The sequence below is a fragment of the Meles meles genome, chromosome 5, assembly GCF_922984935.1.
Source record: "Meles meles chromosome 5, mMelMel3.1 paternal haplotype, whole genome shotgun sequence".
NCBI lineage: Eukaryota > Metazoa > Chordata > Mammalia > Carnivora > Mustelidae > Meles > Meles meles.
The window spans coordinates 108,305,491-108,325,835 of NC_060070.1; the positions used below are offsets into that span (position 1 = coordinate 108,305,491).

At 36.0% G+C, this 20,345-nt stretch overlaps 1 protein-coding gene across 1 annotated transcript in view; it reads right to left on the bottom strand.

Annotated features, from left to right (window-relative positions):
- Positions 1–20,345, bottom strand: part of EYS (eyes shut homolog) — a 1,714,887-nt gene that overhangs the window by 218,740 nt on the left and 1,475,802 nt on the right. The window contains 1 exon segment of the mRNA XM_046006082.1: positions 1,837–1,945. Within this exon segment, the coding sequence (XP_045862038.1) occupies positions 1,837–1,945 (109 nt within the window).

The following is a 20,345-nucleotide window of genomic DNA, read 5'->3' on the forward strand; positions in this document are numbered from 1 at the left end:
ATGGTATGAAGCTTCCTCAAAAAATTAAAAATGTACATATTATGTGATCCCAAAATTCCACTAATGAGTATTTATTGAAAAGAGGATCTTTTTTTTTAATGTGTGTGTTTTTACAGAAGCTTTTATTTAAATTATAGTTAGTTAACACAGTGTAATGTTAGTTTCAGGCATACAATTTAGTGATTCAACACTTGCATACCACACCTGGTCCTCATCAAAGGTGTCCTCCTTCATCCCTAATAGCGATTTCAACCATCCCTCCACCTACCTACCCTCCCCCCCCACCTTAGTTTGTTCTCTTTGATGAAGAGTTTGTTTCTCGGTTTGCCTCTCTCTTTTTCCCCCTCTATGCTCATTTGTCTGTAGCATATTGCATGTTATTCATGGTAAAATATGGAACTTTCAATATAAAAATGGATAAGTAGAGATAAAATCACATTAACTGCTTTATGTTAGATTTTTTTCTCTGAAACTATGAGTGTTTCATAGATTTTCCATGATTTGTATAGTCTGTGCTTTGAATCTAAATATTTTGGCCATCTTGGATGCTAGCATGACTTTTTTTTTTAACTGATGTGAGTTAATACACAGTGTTATGTTAGATTCAGGTTTATGATGTAATGATTCAACAATCCTATACACTACTAAGTGCTTAGCACAATAAGTGTGTTCTTAATCCCCTTTACCTGTTTTACTCATCCCCTTACCTGCCTCTCCTTTGGCAACATCAAGTTCGTTCTTTGTATTTAAAAGTCCGTTTTTTTTTTTTTTAATTTCTTCAAAATGAAAACCAATTTTATTCCTACCTTAACAATCCACTTGACAGTTTCACTCTGCTGGAGCAGAAAATGAAATAAAGTGTACTATAAAGGAACAAAAACAACAAAAAACCATGTTGGGAATCAGAAAATCTAAAATCAAGTCTCTTTCATTATCACTATGAAATTTTGGACATTTGAAATTCAGTTTTATCAGATATGACCTTATAAAAGAGATATTCATTCTTACTTTAGAGGGTCCTTGTGGAGATCAGATGAGATAAAATACATGGTCATAATTTGGAAAATGTAATGTGCTTATGCAAATGTTAGCTATTCTTATGTGTTTCTTTAGGATGCTTGTATACACTCAATAAGAGAAAAAAACTACATAGAAAAAATGGAAATAAAATGAGATTTCCAGTTCATTAGGGCCCTGCACACTGCCAGCTCTAATGTGCACCAAAATTAGCACTTTGGAGCTCTAATTATACAGATTAACTCTCCATGATGATCAAATGAACCAGGAATTCTTTATCTTAAATGTATTTCTATAAAGTCATACTAAGAAGCATGTAACCAACCACATCATTAAAATTAAAAGAATTCAGCAAATTGCTTGGTCTCTGGAGGGACAAATATCCTCTTCTCTTTCAATTTTCTTCATTCGATATTTCCAGGAAAAATTCCCTGAGAAGAGACTTTTTAATAGCACAGTATAAGCACTGCCATATCCTATAAAAATGGAAGTTTTAAGCACTATTTTGTAACTTGCTAATTCTCCATTCCTGTGCTGTTTTTCTTAATCAAGCATAACATATTATATGCAAAGTGTGAGAGGGAAACCAATTTCTTGATAAATTTAATGCAACTTTTATAGCGACAGGCAGTATTAAATATATTTAATTATACCTAAAGTATCAGAGATGAATATTCTGGTGTTTTGTTGAGCGCTTTTACAAGGAATCTGTTCAATAAAGAAATATGATTAGTGTTTAGTAACTTAAAAAGAAATACTTATTTCAGATATTGAGGGCACACTTAGTAATGTTTTAGAACTGAATATCTGCATAACTACCTGAGAGACATGGGGTATCTCTGTGTCTTTCTTCTGTATTGGAGATTTTCCATCTGCAGTCATTTCAATCATGCAAGCAACCCGAGGGCTGCCAACAGGGATTGTGTAGCTAGAAATAAAACAGAAGACGCCATTATTCTATGTGTTACTGGCAAGAACAGGGTAACTTCGCACATGGATGGTAAGTACTTCTTCTATGACAGAGGTACTTTGTGGATCATAATAGTCCTGAAATATGGCCCCAACCAAGTGTGAACATTTTAGGATAGATAAAGATATATTTCTTTTCTAATACTGAAATTTTATTTTCCTTCTCTCTTTCTGTCTCTAAATCAGGACTGGAAATGCTTTCAGAAAGTTAAACCCCTACAAAACAAAGAGAGCTTTTCTGTATAAGTAGGTAATAATAAATTTTTAGTGCTAACTGTGGTCGACATATGGTCTCACTCATGTAGGGAGACTGCTGGACAAGTAGCAGCAATGTTAAATGATGCTAAACTGCCTAGGTAGAAATTTCCCCTCCCTGACCTACAGGGGAAATAGAAATGGAATAAGAAATGAAAGGCTGCATACCCCTGAGCAGTGAGATTACACTGTGATACAGTTATCAGAACTCAGAAAGCATGCTGCTAATGTACTAGCTGGTACTGTGTCTCAGAGATAAAGAAAAGTATAAGGTTAAGGGAATTTGTAGAATGAATAGTGGAAATGACCAATACACAACTGAAAATTTATCACAGTTTATAGAGTGATGCAATCAGATGAAAAGGTATATATGCTAAAGTACTTGGCATAAAATTAAATAGAATTTTAGAAGACAATTCAAATAATATCCTGTCACTTGCCATATGTAACTTGTACTTGTACTTGTAACTTGTACTTTTATGAAGCCTATTCCACAGAGATATTGGAAGTACATTTACTAATACTAAAAGTGGCTCTCTGCATACTGAAAATATGAATGATTTTAATGCTTTCATGTTTAAAATGCTTTCACTTATTTGTATTTGCTACATTTTATTTTTTTTTATTTTATTTTATTTTTTTTTAATATTTTATTTATTTGACAGAGAGAAATAACAACTAGGCAGAGAAGCAGGCAGAGAGAGAGGAGGAAACAGGCTCCCCGCGGAGCAGAGAGCCCGATGCGGGGCTCGATCCCAGGACCCTGAGATCATGACCTGAGCCGAAGGCAGAGGCTTTAACCCACTGAGCCACCCAGGCGCCCCTATTTGCTACATTTTAGACAATGAACACACCTAATTTTTATTTTTAATTTTGACCAACTCTCCCAGTTTGCGCATGACTGAGAGCTTTTCCAGGATGCAGGACCTCTCGGGGCTAAAACCAGGTAAATGCTAAGCAAACCAGGATCAGTTGGTAAATCTACTTTTAAAAGAAAAAGTCAGTTTTGTTAAAAATCATTGGTTAAATAATTTATCAGTATTTTTTTCTTAAAATTAACTTTGGAGTCTAAGTTGAATGGAAAATACAAACCAGAATTTCCTTCTTCCCTTCCTTGCTTCAAAAAAGACAGCTGGTTTCCTCTTCCCCTTACCTAGAAATACAAATCTGATATGGTCCTTTTAATACATCATTCTGCTACTTTTTTTGGCTTCTGCTCTAGTTTACCAAAGGCACTTCGAATTTTGATCAAGAGCACTGTTGAAAGTTCTTCAGTTCTAGGAATGACCTCCAGAGCGTCCCATTTATGTGAATTACATATTATAGGGATATAGGAAGCAAATTTGTCATTATAGTTGGTATGTGCAGGTAGATCTGTACGGATGATTCATACTGGAGATGGAGGAAATACTTCTCAGGGAAGGCACATGTCCTTATTAAGAAATAGTAAGATCTCTTTTTGTTTCATTCAGTGCTCATTAAAAATCTAACCATGAACTGCAGTCTTATAGAAGGAAGCCACTCTATTTGCTTCCTGTTAGCTCCTTCATTTCTTCCCCAGACCCTTCCACCAAATGGTTGATTCTGTTGTCAGCTTGGTCTATGCACTATTTTGGAAACTGATACTCTAATTCTACCAGAGATTTTTCTATATGTAGATTATTATCCTTTTCATTTTTATAATCTCGTATTTGCTTATAGACCAAATTCTGTGATAAGGAATGAAAAAATGCTCTATAAACAAATTAGACATTATGCTACATAAATCATTTGAGGAAAAACCCAAGTACATATCCCTTATGCCTCTCAAGTATTGCTGAGGCCAGCCAAGTCTAATGATTTAAAGACTTGAGGATCATATTTTGAGATAATCCATTGACTGGCTGAGTGATCTTAGGCAAGCCACTTAACCTTTCTTCCCTAAAGTGTGATTATCCACAGAAGGGAGATAATCATTCTTGGCTCATAAATGGTTAGTGAGAATCACATTATTTAATGTACATAAATCATTCAGTGCTAATATTAAAATCCAAAGCTAAAGCAATTATTTGCTGACTGGACAGGGATCTCTAAAGAGATTTTTATGAAAATAAATTACACAGTCAAGTTGAAGTGTTCATCTACTTCTACTAATATTGCTTATAATGGGATTCAAAATCAAATACTTAGGTTGCATTATTTTAAAAACTAAACTCTGACAAAACAGACATTTTTTCTCCAGTGTCCTTAACATTCTTATTCTTTATATTTATAGTCTTTAGCTATGCTAAACAATTTGGCAGAGGCTTCTGACTTGGAAAAGACAATTTATTTTTAAAGTTTTAGAAGATACTGCTCAAACTGGAAGTTCAGGGTATCCATAACCAAGGGAAAGGTTGTAAAAATGTAAACAATGGGGTGGGGAGTGGATTGTTCAATCAAGTACTTTTATGTAATTGAATACTACCCAGCTCTTAACTAGGAGTTGCAGAATATTAATTAATGGTATGGAAAGATATTTGTACAGACTAGAAAAAGAGAAAAGGACAATTTGAGTGATACATCATTTTTATAAAAAACATGCATAGAGATAATAACAGGTTGACTTTCACTAATATTAACAGTGGCTATCTCTGCATGCTGAGGATGCAGATGACTCTTGTTTTTTTTTCGCTTATTTGTATTTTCCATATTTTGCACATGAAACATAAAATAATTTTAAATTTCACCTTGTAAAAGAAAAATTCAGTTTTATAAAAAACAAATTCCATTTTTCTTTAGAAAAAAAGTAAAAATAATTTACTGATATTTCTGGTTTCCTGGATTCCATGTTTTATTTCCAGGTAGACTATCTTCTTGCTAGGTATGGTGACCCTTGAACAACACAGAGGTTAGAGATACTCCTCTCCCCGCCTGAGGCTGAAACTTGACTAATAGCTTTCTGTTGCTAGAAGTCTTACCATTAACATAAACAGTCAATTATACACATTTTATGTTATATGTGTTATATACTATATTCTAGCAATAAACTAAGCTAAAGAAAATGTTATCAAGAAAATCATAAGGAAAGAAATAATATTTATAGGACTTTACTGTACTTGTCAAAAATTATCTGCAAAGTGGACCACACATTTGAAACCCATGTTGTTCCAGGGTCATCTGCATTGCTTTCTGACAGCCTCTGAAATTTCTGCTTCTAGACATCTTTTGGAAGCCTATTAAACTGTTATCTAACTTTCTTTTTTAATTTTATTTTTTATTTTTTTAAAAGATTTTATTTATTCATTTGAGATAAGAAGAGACAGCGACAGAGAGAGCACAAGCAAGGAAAGAGGGAGAAGCAGAATTCCCATGGAGCTGGGCTCCATCCCAGGACCTGAAGATCATGACCTGAGCCAAAGGCAGAGGTTAACTACCTGAGCCACCCAGGCTCTGTGGTCTAAATTTCTTTCTTTTTTCTTTTTTTTTTTTCATTTTTTAACTTCATACATTTCTTTTAAAAAATTTTTATTAATTTTTTAATAAACATATAATGTATTTTTATCCCCAGGTGTACAGGTCTGTAAATCGCCAGGCTTTTGTCTAAATTTCTTAATCTTGTTTTCACTTTTAAAGATTTTACTTTATTTGTCACAGAGAAAGAGGGAGAGAGAGAGAGACAGAGAGAGAGCACAAGCAGGGGGAATGGGAGGTAGAGGAAGAAGCAGGTTCCCCACTAAGCAAGAAGCCCAATGTGGGACTTGAACCCAGAACCCTGAGATCATGACCTGAGCTGAGGCAGAGGCTTAACTGATTGAATCACCCAGGTGTCCCTTGTTTTCACTTTATTAAAATGCTTTCTTAATTTCTCTATCCTGTGTTCTTCCTAGGCACCAATTTTTCCTTCAGCAGTCTCCAGCATCATTTATTCTGTCTATTGAGTTTTAAATTTCAGTGAATATAATCTTTTATTCCCAAGACTTGGAATCTTTTTCACAGGTTTTAATTTAATTTGTGCCTATTCTTCTTTTATAATTTCTCCTTTAAAATGAGCTATTCCTTCACTAATGCTTTCTAGCATCCTAGAAATAAACTTTTTGTCAGGCTTTTCCACAAGAAGGATTTTATCTTGAGTGATTCATATTCCACTTGCTGATTTGCTTGGTTCCTTTCTCGATTTTACCATGTGTTCTGATATTGTGTAGTGCAGGCTCATTTTCAGTGAGAAGTATTTTTATTTTTCTCTTTTTCCCCACTTCCATTCTCCTTGTTGTGCCTCTTCTGCTGTACCCAAGTCTGATTGCCTAATGGGAACCCCACTGATCTTCCGAGGATCTAAGCCCAACTCTTGGATAATGTGTATTTCACAGTTCTGTCCTACAGCGATTTGAAGGTATTCACAGGTTCATTCAGAGCTGAAAAGATTGCTTGGTACAGTTCTGCCCATGATGTTTTGGTTGCATTCTGTTTTCTTCCTAGGGTGGCAGTTGGCTAAAAATCAGAATCCCAGGTGATAGTCTCTTTTTCTCTGCATGCAGACAGATGGATAGACACAGATATCACATGTATCACATGTATACTTGAATGAGCAGTTTTAGCTCCTTTATGGGAGCTGAGCTTCCCTGTTTTTAGACCCAGACCTTGGCCGGCCTGCAATATTAGCTCTTGTTGCTTCACACTTTTGTCTGTTTCTTGTCTGGCAGGATGTTTATTTTGTTTTTAACCGTGCCTTTATATTTTCAGTTGTGTATTTTCAAATTTTCTATCTTATTGCTATGTGTTTGACACTAAGGAAGAGAGTCCAAGTGTGAAGTTAGATTCATCTTGACTAGAAGTCTATTTTTTTTATAATAAGAAAAGATGACAATAAAGATCAATTTGAGTCCCTTATTTTTGAAGCCCATGTAAATAGAAAGTTATCTTTAATCTGCGAAGGGCAAAATGAAGAAAAATAAGCCATTTGCAGGTCGTTTATAATTTTGCAGGCTTTAAATTTGGAAGGACTAATCTTTGGCTTTGTCTGTATCAGGTTGAGAGAGAGAGTGTGTGTGTGTGTGTGTGTGTGTGTGTGTGTGTGTGCGCGCGCGCTAAAGGCATTTCAATATATCTGTTTCACAATTTATTTTTCATGGGCACATTTCAAAAGCACATAAGTAAAGTGGTTTGTTTTCCTTCCAGAGAGAAATAGGAAGTATGGATTTTTTTTCTTCTCTAAGGTACCTATGTTTGATTTGTCAAATCTGGGAGTTGTATGAGTCACTGGCATTACACCATAATGAAATTAAATGTTTTAAAAGGCCCTTGTAGTGTCATGCTGAAGGCTCACAAAACATAGCTCATGCATAATTGCAGTAGCTATGGAATTCTGAAGGCATGATATAGAAGTAACACAACTGAATAGCACCAACTGCTTCTAGGGAATATTGCAAAATTGATGGCAATACTGAATGATGGCAATACTGAATACTGAGGTGCAAAATATGTTCTTTCCTCTTCTCACTAGGTTTGGCTATTAACCAGCAATGATCTAGCTTGTCTATTTGAAATTCTGTACATGATTAACTCTGCTTGTAAATATCTTTCTTTCTTTACTTAAATTAGACTTTAAAAATGAATGTAAAAGAATGTGTTCTTTGTATGGATAACTTGTAATGTGGATAGTAGTTAAATGAATCTCCAAATTAATAACTATTCTGACCAATAATAACCAGCCTTAATGTTTACCAAATGTAAGAATTGCTCTGAAGTGAATGGATAGTATTTACATTAAGCTCTAGCTTGGAACTTCCTTTAAAAGAATCTTTCCGGTTAGACTTAGGACTGAGAGAGGTTAATGTCAATTGTTAACGCCAATGATCTCCGAATTCAGCCCAAGGTTTCAGTTGAGTTGTGAGAGTTAGCTCTGCAAAGAATTGCTGAGACGGGAGACTCCTATCAGCAGATGGCAGTAAAGGTACATGGCAGAGATGGAGGCACTGAAAGGCATCTGGTCCCCACGGATAGGATCTAATTGATAGTGTGATTGTTTTAGCTCCCTGTTTGCAACAGGAAAACATGGGAAAATATATTTAAAAGATTATACATCAGGCAGTATGGATGAAACTGTCCAGAGACATACAGCTTTCCTTACCAGTTCATGTATCTAATATGATTGTCATGGCTGTGTGAGCAAATTTAAGAAGATGCTGTTTAAGAGTATGATGGTTTCATACAGCTCCATCAACACAGCCCTACTGTTTGAGGCTGTCAGTGTGACTCAGCATAATCTATATGTTAAAAGAGTGTAAACAAAAGATCAGGCACAAAAATCACTGTTAGGCTTTTTGTCAAACAAAAGCAGTGTAAACACGCCAAAAGCATCTTGAAGGCTCTCTTTTTATTTAGAGCACCAAAGACTTGGCCAGGCTGGCCATGCAAACAGCTTGAACAAGGAAAGCGCATGACCTCTGATGGGTGGCTGTCAATGAGGTCTTCTTGTCCCTAGATGATTGTCATGAGATGGTCACTGGCTTTAGGTTATTAATGTAGCCTTTCCTCTGACTGGCAGATAACCCAAATATCTTAATAATCAATTACCATGAAAACCAAGCCATTATCCTGTGAAGCACTGATATTAAAGAAAGTCTGCAGTGATGCCTGAAGACCGCTGGAGCAGGAACTTCATTTACACCCTTGATTAACCAGAGCAGTTGTCAAGGGAACATCCAACCAGCTGTCATGAGATATCACAGATATCCCAAAAACTGTGATTTTACTTCTGACTACATTATCCAATTCATGTGCAATGGGACAGACAGCATAGTCTACAGATTTCATGGTCTCCTGGTAGCATCTGTAAAAGTATAGGCGGCCAGAATTCCCTTGTTTTCTTTATCCTGTGAAACATTCACATAATGACTATTGCAATTATACAAATCGTAATCTGCATCCGGAAATGTTGTGTTTTTTGACCTGACAACCTCTCTGAATGCAATGATAAGAAGCTTCAGTGGTGTGCTGGAGAAGGCTAGCAATGACTCAGGAGAGCTGGTTTTGTGCATTCCTTCTCAATTCCACATCTGTGAATTCATGTTGGTAGCTTGAAATTGGCCACAGTGGGAGTATTTATGCCTGGGAATTGGCAAAAGCTACAAATCAATCAATCCCTATTCTACCCTTTTCTGTCTAAGATGTGGTTGTAAAACACCAGCACACCATTGAGCTTCTTGAATATTTCTTAGTAGGATTTAAGCACTCACTTAGAACAAGGGCGTTAATGTGCAAAGCTTAGCTTCACTGTTGGCATTTGATTTGGAATTTCAGTAGGAAATCTTTATTCATACTCTATTAGTTCACAGCTCTAGGATGAATCAATTTACTCTGATGATAAAGGGGGGTTTCAAGACTATTACCCCTAAAACCTATACACATATGCAGTTCACAAATACCAGATAGTGTTTAGTTTTACCCTTCAAGTCTAATACTTACTGGCTCAGTTCATTTGTTTTTAGCAATCTTGGGGTATGTTTGTATACAGTCCAAGGAGTAAACAATCAAACCTCAGGAGTTGAAAATATTGATACTTGATCTTTTCTTTTCTCTTCAACACCTAATACCACATACACATATATTTTGAGGCACTAAAGTTTCCCATGTTGAAATAGCATTAAAAAAAATCAATTGGATAATAGATTATTTTACCAAATTTGAAAAAACAAATCTGAGGAAATGGGCATGTGGAGAGATTAATTTTTGTTAGGTGATGAGTGAAGCAAAAGGCAAGTTTTCCTCAGGAGAAAGTCCTGTGCATCCCTGTCATTTTTTTACAAGTGTTAACAGTGAGTGATGGCTGATGCTTATAAAATTGTCTTATGTAAACAATAAATGTATAGTTTTCCCATCTTCTGACTACTATAGTTTTTGCATTATTTTTATTATTTATAGCAGATGATTGATTTTCCTGGCTATGTATTTTAACCAAGATTTATTTTACAAAATATTATTTTAGTGTTATAATATTTATACTTACCATGTTTAATCCAAATAATTAATAATTATAGCTTTTATTAAATTATAAAGAGAGAGAAGATTAATAGGGATGCAAAGGATTTAAATTTCAGAAGCACTTTCTGAGCCAAAGTTATAAATATTCTTATCAGTCTAAGTGTAAAACGGCTATAGTGTGATCCAGTGAGCCGTGCCTCAGGATCAATACCTCTTTGGTTTCCTATTTCTTTGTCAGCTAGCATACCATCTAAGTGTCCCTTGTCTCAGCTTATTCAATTTTCTCTGGGCAAGTACATCTTGTTCTCATTCTTACATATCATTTTTTCTTTATGGTTTCTAAAGTTTTAATGTATGCCACTTCCCCCTCTAATTATCCTTCTCATATACTTTTGTCAACCATGGCATCCCCATCTTTAAAACTTCTGATATGGAGAGTAGAAAAGTACAGTTCTTACCCCACGCGAACTTTCAATTTGGAGGTAACCAGACAAGTAAAATTTTAGAAATTCAACCAATCTAAAAATAGATGGAATTGATGAATATATGTAATCTAGGCTTAGCTCTTGAAAGAAGCATTACCAGCCCTTCCTCAATTTTGGGTCTACTCCCATGAAAGCACTCCTAATTTAAAGACTGAGAAAAGTTTTTTTTTTTTAAATTTTTTATTTATTTGACAGAGAGAAATCACAACTAGGCAGAGAGGCAGGCAGAGAGAGAGGAGGAAGCAGGCTCCCCGCGGAGCAGAGAGCCTGATGTGGGGCTCGATCCCAGGACCCTGGGATCATGACCTGAGCCGAAGGCAGAGGCTTTAACCCACTGAGCCACCCAGGCGCCCCAAGACTGAGAAAAGTTTAATTGAATAAATGATCATGATGATGAAAAAATGCTTTGTTTTTCACCCTTACAATAGAGACAGTATATTTCTGGAGTTATTTCTGATAAGAAAAATAATTACGTTAAACTTTTGGAAATTTTCCAGAAGACGGTATGTGCAATACTCCAAGTGGATCAAAATCCACATCATTCCATGTGCCAAGTAAAATTGCTGATAGTTAGAAATGGTTGAAAGTTATAGTGCTTGATACAAATAGAAAACCAAATTACTTTAAGGCCTCTAAGTCCAAAATGACAAAGAAATTTAATAAGCTCTAAATCTAGGACTGGAGTTAATTTTATTTATCTAATCTTGATCCAAAATGATTTAAGGTAGTTATTTTTAAACCCTAATGTCTTATTTTATCTTAAAACATGTACATTTGTTCATACTAAAATTTGTTCATTATTCTCTTATAGAAATCAGTCTAAGATAATTTTTTTAAAAGGATTTAATTAATTTATTTATTTGACAGAGACAGAGGGAGAGACAGTGAGAGAGTCAACACAAGTAGGGGTTGGGGTGGGAGAGGGAGAAGAAGGCTTCCGCTGAGCAGGGAGCCGGATGTGGGGCTCTGATCCCAGGACCCTGGGATCATGACCTGAGCCGAAGGCAGAGGCTTAATGACTGAGCCACCCAGGTGACCCAAGGCAATTTTTAATGTAAGATAAAATAGCAAGGAATAGAAGACAAAGGGAACATTTGTGTAGGGAAATAAAGCATAAAAGAAACGCGTTCAGGAAAATTACCTTAAATCCAACTTAAAATGGATCTATTCATTCAATAGACCAATGAATGAAACCCTATTATGTAAGAAACTGGTAAGTGATGGGGAGGTGGAGATAGAGAAAGTTGTTTTCATAGAGGATAGAGAGGAAAGACACTGTCATTCTCTGAGAGGTCAATGTTCCCTGCAACCAGAGGAACCGGGGCCAGCACACCAGTACTGGCAGTGTAGGTTAGTGTTAATGAGAGCTGACAGATTTGTCCTGTGTGTTCAAGGCTCACTGGAATCCAGTTAACAAGTAATGTGGGAAGATTTTACTCAGAGATAAACACTGGGACCTTCTGACTACCAGCTCATGAGGCAAAAATGAAAGCAGGGAGTTCAAAGAGTGCCTAACTTTGCTGATTACAGGAAACAAACAAAAAGGGAAATATTTTTTTTTCTCATCTTTAGCTTTTTTTGCTTTTCTTTGTTGAGTCCCAGTCCAGGATGCGGTGCTTTTTATCTTTTATCTATTCTAAGCAACACTTGACCAATAAGGACACACTGGAATACATCCTTTCAAAGTGATAGACACCTTCATGGGGCACACATTGTTATCATTAGCAATGGCTTCTTATAATGGCATTTAATGGAATAATTTGCTTTATTTAGTAAACCTTTATGTGGCATTTATTATGGACCAAGCATCATTTTCTTTTCTCCAAGTATTTTACTTTTACTTTTTTTTTTTTTTTAAAGTAAACTCTATGTCCAGTGTGGGGCTTGAACTCAAGATCCAAAAGTCAGGAGTTGCCTGCCCTACAGACTAAGCCAGCCAGGCGCTCCTCCTCAAGTGCTTTAAAATATTGAACATCATCTTTCCAATGAGTTAAGCAGAAACACCCCCCCCCATTTAAAGATTAGAAAATTGAGCACACGAGGTGTTAACTAACTATTCAAGGTCACACAGTCTCTAAGTGAGAGAGCTGGATTTTGATGTGAAGATGGAGGCAGAGATTGATGTGAAATCAAGAAAAACAAACAATCCCAGCAGTGGCCCAAAGGTAGAAGAGGCAAGGGACAAATTTTCCCTCAAGTCCCTAGAGGGAAGGTGGTTTTACTGACACCATGACATCATAGTTCTGGACTCCAGAATATGAGAAAATAAATTTCTACTGTTTTAAGCCACCAAGTTTATGGCAATTTGGTTATAGCTACAATAAGCACATATAAAGCAGATATTTAAAAATAAGAGGCAAGGATTTGAATATTAGCTGTGTTCAATTTTTAAAATGGAATTCAGACATAAATGAGATTAGAATGTGTATATATGAATTACAAGTGGACATCTTATTGAGATATACAGATAATCTAAATGATTTGGGTTTAACAAATATTTCAGTTGTGGAGTGGTTACGAAGAAGATCAGAAAGGAATAGTGTATGTCTTTTTTTAACATTTTCACAGTGTAGTTTAATTTGACAGAGAACACTGATATAATCAACATAAATCTATTATAAAGATCTAAATCTAGTACTTGCGTTTATTGTAATTCAAACAGAGTAATAAAAACATTCTAACAGACCTCTGTAAAGTGCAAAGGGGATTATGCTCATTAATTCACTAAACACTAAGGGTGAATACTGTCATAGTAGTAACTGGAAAAGAAATGGTAAAAAAAAAAATTCAGCAATTTCCATTCCTTCACTGTTGGTACTCTGAAATCTAAAAAATTTCCCTTGATTTGTTTTTTATTACCTTTTGTGGGAAGGGATTTTTTGCTATGATAAAAAGAAACATTAATATCCAAAGGTTTTTATCAATTGCAGATGTTTTGTGACAACAACCAACGTAGTAAACATTTCCATGGTGGTTAACTTTAACTTTCAATCAGCTCAGAATCCAGTGTTCTATTCAGGAAAATAATACAAATTTTGAAATCATAACTTCTTTAGGCCAAAGAAAGTTCTCAGTGGCTTGGTTATAGATGGGTTATAGATGGAGGAAGCTTGTCCTTGTCTTCAAAGACTTTCCTTGGTATCCAAGCAGTATGTCACACAGAAGTACCTCTATTACGTTGTGAAATGTAAAGGGAAGAACAAAGAAGTGTCCAAAAATGAGTAAACCTTACCATCCTTGTTAAAGGATCTTAAATATTCTCTCTACTCAAAAGCATTTTCTGAATTGAGAAAGGGTTCTCATTGGTCTGTACATCAACCAGAGCTTAGGATTCCCTGAAGTGACAGTTTTCAAAGGAAAAAAAAAGCATTAGATGTAATAGGAATATTAAAGCACACAAATGACTGTTTCACTCTGAATGATTATTTAAGTAGAGGGTTATAAGAATCAAGTTATTTTCCTTTCTAGCACTTAGGAGGAAAAAAATGACCCCTGTCCCCTTTTCTTTCTTCATGGTCTTTTGATAAGACATCATAATACAACACAGTTCTGTGCACTTTTTACCAGCAGAGTAAAATAATTTAATAAATTTTATAAAGAAAACTTTCTGACATTCAGTTAATAGTCATATATCTGTAAGCGCCAACATGGAACAGGGTAAACCATACTCAGAACCCAGGAATCTTAGTAATGGGAAAGACTTGAGATGCACAGTCAGTTCTCCTACTTAAAGGAAGACACCTTTTAAAGGCTTTGTAGAGAATAAATTTCAACCTATGTTTGAATATTCCATTGAAAGAGAGCTCATTATGTCACAATGCCATTTCTTTATTAACAGGTTCTGCCACTGTTTGTATAAAAGTCATTCCTTGGGGTGCCTGGGTGACTCAATGGCTTAAGCATCTGCCTTCAGCTCAGGTCATGATCCCAGGGTCTTGAGATCTGGGATCAAGCCGCACATCAGGCTCTCTGCTCAGCGGGGAGCCTGCTTCTCCCTCCTCTCTCACTGCCTGCTGCTACCCCTGCTTGTGTTCTCCGTCAGATAAAATAAAATCTTAAAAAAAAAAAAAAGCCATTCCGTGTGTGTGTGTGTATGTGTGTGTGTGTGTGTGTGTGTTAGGTACCATTTATTGAAGATTTTCTTAAACTACGTACTGGGTTCAAAATCATACATGGATTATCTCAAGGCAGTGTTTCTCAACTGTTTTTTTTTTTAACCCCCCCCCCCCCCCCCCCGCCATTTATTCCCAGGGAACATTTGGCAATGTCTGGAGAAATCTTTGTAACAACCGGTGAAGGAGGATGCCATCGACATTTAGTAGGAAGAGGTCAACAATATTGCTAATAACGTCTTATAATTCACAGGCCAGCCCCTGACAGGAAAGTATCCAGCCCCAAATTATCAACAATGCCTATCTTGAGAAACTCTGATTTAAAGTAAAAACAGAGTGAATGTTCACTAGCTAAATAAATGGTAGGTCTTGTTATAAAAACAAGGGGCAAGGGAACATTTTTTTTTCTATAATAAAACACTGTTTTTTACAATGGACTACAAAAAATTATTTTATAATATTTTGTTATTTATATGCACTACATTCACATGAATCAAGATTCAAAAGGTATGCCAAGGTATATAGTCCAAAGCCTTTCTCCTGCCACATCCCTGGTCTAGCCTAGTCCCATCCAAGGAGGAACCGGAGGAGCCAGTGTTATCAATTTCTTGTTTACTATCCAGATGTCCCCTATACATCTGTATGCATAGGCACGCATATGCACAGGTACACAGGTGTGAGTGTGTGCGCGCACACAGACACACACACTCAGTCATACAAATGCTATACACATTCTCTGCTTTGTGTTCTCCTTACTTAATCCATCTTGGAGATAGTTTGTGTCCTACCATTACAGAAATGTTTTCCACATTTCTTTTCAAGATGGTAGAGTATTTCATTGTATGGATTTCATTCTACTCTATGTAACCACTCCTCTTTCCTTGGATATTTAGGTTATTGCCATTGTTTTTCTGTTACAAACTTTGCTTACTTTCAGGGTAAAGTCCTACAAGTAGACTCATCAAAGAAGAAAATTTGTATGTTTGTAATTTTTCTTGGATATTTTTCAATTTCCCACCAGAAAGTTGAACCTGTTTCCATTTTGTAATTTTCCAAATTTGTTTTGTTTACACCTCATCAACAACTTTCTAGGAATATATAAAAGGTGGGCACACCATATAGTATTTTGTGCCTATAATGTTCTCAGCAGTCAGGTATCCAGAATCTGCCCACAGGAGATTTTTTAAGTCTGTTTTTAATTGTGGCAAAACATGTATTACATAAAGTTTACCCATTTATTTTTTTAATTTTTTAAAAAAGATTTTATTTATTTATTTGACAGACAGAGATCATAAGCAGGCAGAGAGGCAGGCAGAGAGAGAAAGAGAGAGAGAGGAGGAAGCAGGCTCCCCCCTAAGCAGAGAGCCTGACGTGGATCTCGATCCCAGAACCCTGGGATCATGACCTGAGCCGAAGGCAGAGGCTTTAACCCACTGAGCCACCCAGGCGCCCTACCCATTTATTTTTAAGTGCAAAATCAGTGGCATTAAATATATTTACAATGTTGTGCAATGGTCACCACTATTTCCAAATTGTTTCATCATTCCAAACGGGAATTCTGTACCCATTAAACAATAATTCCCCATTCAGTCTTCCCCCAATAACCTCAAATCTAATTTTTGTGTCTATGAATTTGTCTATTTTAGATATTTCATGTAGGTGGAATCATATAATACTTATTCTTTTGTATCTGGCTTATTTCTTCTTAGCATAAAGTTTTCAAGGTTCATCCATACTGTAACATGCATTAGAATTTCATTCCTTTTTAAGGCTGAGTAACATTCCAGTGTATAGACATATTGTTTATCTATCTCTTGATGGACACATATATTGTTCCCAGCTTTTGGCTACTGTAACAATACTGCTATGAATACTGGAACACAAGAATCTGTTTCAGTCCCTGTTTTCAGTTCTTTTGAGCATATAACTAGGGGCAGAATTGCTGGGTCATATAGTAATACTATGTTTAACTTCTTAAGGAAACATCGAATTGTTCTCTGTAGTGACTAAACTATTTCACATTCCCACCAGCAATGTACTAGGGTTCCAATTTTTTTCATACCCTTGCCAACACTTGTTATTTTTCATTTTAAAAACAAAATTATAGCCATTGTAGTAGGCACAAAATGGTATCTCTGTGGTCTTGATTTGTATTCTCCTAATGACTAATGATTTTGAGCATCTCTCCACCTACTGACCATCTATCTGTCTTCTTTGGAGAAATGTCTATTCATGTCTTTTGCCTGTTTTACAATTGGGTTGTTTGTCTTTTTATTGTTCATTGTTCCTCCTCATACACTGAGTCAAAACCTTACTCAAATTAATTTTCACCAATTCATCATAAGTCTGCTTCCTCGAGAGAAGACAGAATCCTTTTACTCTAATAGGCACACAGCCATTAAATTTGGTTTCCTGCCCAATTCTGGTATGAAATATTTTACCTTTTCAGGAGGATTAAGATGAAGGTGAAAAGTATCAAGGATTTTATTTTCTAAAAGATTTCAGGTAAGTTGTTCAGGGGATACCTCTGGATTTGAGAAAGAGTATTTGTAAATACATTCATAAGCAAGGAATGATAACTCTAATAAAGAGGCTAATTATCACCTAAAATAGGTCAGAAATTCTTTTGCAAATATTTTTTAAACAAATTATTCAAACCAAAGCAAAAAGCCTATGCAAATTGTCAAAATTTGTCTATTCAAATTCGCACTGAAAACATTTAGTAGGTTAATTAATTGCATTCAGATTAGATATGACTAATAAGATAATGAAATAAATTTCATTTCATAAAAATGACTATATTTATAGTCATTGGAAAAATTAGAAATTATAAGTTTTTGAGAACCCTGCAGATTACATTGATGTTTTATATATGTAATTCAGTAACTAAAAAGTAATCTAGACACAAATGAGTTCAGAATATGTATATATTAAATTGAGTGGACTTATACTTTTAATATACACAGATAATCTAAATGCTTTGCTTTTAACAAATACTTAGCTATTGAGTGGCTGAGAAAAAAAAATCAGAAAACAATAGTATCTTTCCTCTTGAATATTTTCACAGTTCAACTTAATTTGTTAGGAACATTGATTTAATCAATACAAATTCAATGAAGTAAATGCAAGGAAAATGGTTCTAGATTACTAATAGATTGTCATTGGTCAGGCCTGTATTTTGTAATGGTCTACGATAGGAATGTATTGAAATTAAATAGTAGGCCAAATCCTGGGTCTATTAAGTGTTAAATAAAAAATAACAACAAAAATGTTGAAGAGAAAATGACTGAGGGCAGTACAAAGTGATGATATGACCAACACTACTACTGCTGCTGGTACTAATTATTGATTAAGACTTACTAAATGCCAAGTACTAAGTGCTTTTATATACTACACATATTAACTCACAACAACCTCCAGAAATAGGCATTGCTATTTTACAGTATCCATTTTACAGATAAGAGAATAGAAGCATGTGATTGTACGTGACTAACCCAACCGCAAAAGGAGCAGATCCAGGATGTGGCCCCAAGTAACCTGGCTCTGAATCTGCACGTGGGTCCCCAAATTTGTCTCTGCATTGGCATCTCCTAGGAGGCTTACAAAAATTATAATGCTCAGGTCATACTCCCAACCAATAAACTGTCAATTTCTAAGGGTGGAACACAGGCATATGTATTTCTTTAAGGTTACCCAGATGATTCCATTGGGCAAAGTTGGAAATCTTAGGTGGCCTTTAATTGTAGAGGTCAAAGAAACCAGAATTATCAAGTCAGAAAACCTACACCTGGGACATTAAGAAGGGAAATCTTAAACATACAATGAATCGCAAGAAGTAATACATTGGCATTCTTATACCACTAAAAAAAAAAGAGTTTAAGCTGAAGCAAGATGACATTGGATATCCCAATTATTAATATTCTACCCACTAAGCAATATGAAGTAATGAGCATTTTAAAGAAAAACGTGTCTGCTTTTCATTTGTAATGAAAGTGGTATTATGTTCAGAAATAGGTGAAAGATAATTCAAAGCTTCTTAGCATTCTCTGGATTTCAATATGTATTAAGAGTTCAAAGTTTATGATATTCTCTAAAGTTAAGTAGGCAAAAATCCTTATTCTAATATTTGAGATATAAAAAATTAATGTTTTATTGTACTTCCCCCCCAATGGATTATACATACGAAACAAGAACACATGTTGCATGGATTCCTACTGTACAAACTTGAACACTAAGAAAGGGAACATCAGCTGTGAACTCAAACGTCTGTAAGATGATCATGTTTGTTTCACTCCTTATTGGGAACCTTATTTTGGATGCTCATTGTCATGTGCAATATGCACTGCAGAATTGTAAGGGACAGAGTAATGAAAGAACTAGAGGTCATGCATGAATGTGTGAAACTGGGCAGGTCACTTAACCTTCTGGAGCCTCGTTGATTCATCTCAAGAATTGTCAGACTTCTATTGCAGAGGGCCAGGTAGCAGTATTTTAAACTTTGCAGGCTACCTACAGTTCCTTACATATTCCTGTCCTTTCTTCTCCTCCTCCTTGCAAGCCTTTAAAAATGTGAAAACCATTCTTAGCTCATGGGCTGTATGAAAAGAGACTGTGGCCAGATTGGCTCATGGTTTGTAGTTTGCCACTAGATTTAGATATTGAGCTTCAAAAATGGCACAATCCAATGCGCTGGTTCTCAGCCATGGGTGATTTTTGTCCTTTTTCAGGGAATGTTTGTCAATGTCTGGAGACATTTTTGGTGGTCACCTGGGGTGGGAGACAGGGCTGTGTTATGAACCCCCAGGGTGTAGGGGTCAGAGATGCCGCTAAACGTCCTACAATGCACACCACAAGCTCTCACAGGACTTATCTAGCCCAAAGGGCCAACAGTGCCTAGTTTAAGAAGCTCTTGACTAAGGGCTCTTTGCTCTTAATTCCAGGGGCAGCAAAGAGATTAAGTATATTTAATCCTCCCTCATCCAGGATTGTGGTTAATTAATGTTTACTCAGTCAGTAGACAGAGCTACATAACAGTGCTGGAACAATGTAAACAAGCTGTACTGCCATGAAGAAAAGCCATAAATATGAAACTGATAATCTCAAATCATGAAAGCCAAGTGCAGTTGCAGCCTTAAAAATCTATGATTCACAGAGAGGAGAAGGGAACTGAGAAGACAGTAACAGATATGGAATTGTGACATATCAAACATGTCCAGACCACTGAATGAGAAAACCAGACCCAGACATTGCCAGTACTCTGGTGATGGTTCTTTTCTGCCTAGAATATGTTTATTTCACCTGTCTGTAAACTTGTGATGTATCTTCAATGAAATCAGGGTAAAGAATCATGTAAGAGAGACATAGCTGGATCACTGAAAATGTACAGGGGAAATTTGACACATTACTCCTGCCTATAAGAGGATAATGCTCAAGGGGCGCCTGGGTGGCTCAGTGGTTTAAGCCGCTGCCTTTGGCTCAGGTCATGATCTCAGGGTCCTAGGATTGAGTCCCGCATCGGGCTCTCTGCTTGGCAGTGAGCCTGCTTCCCTCTCACTCTCTCTGCCTA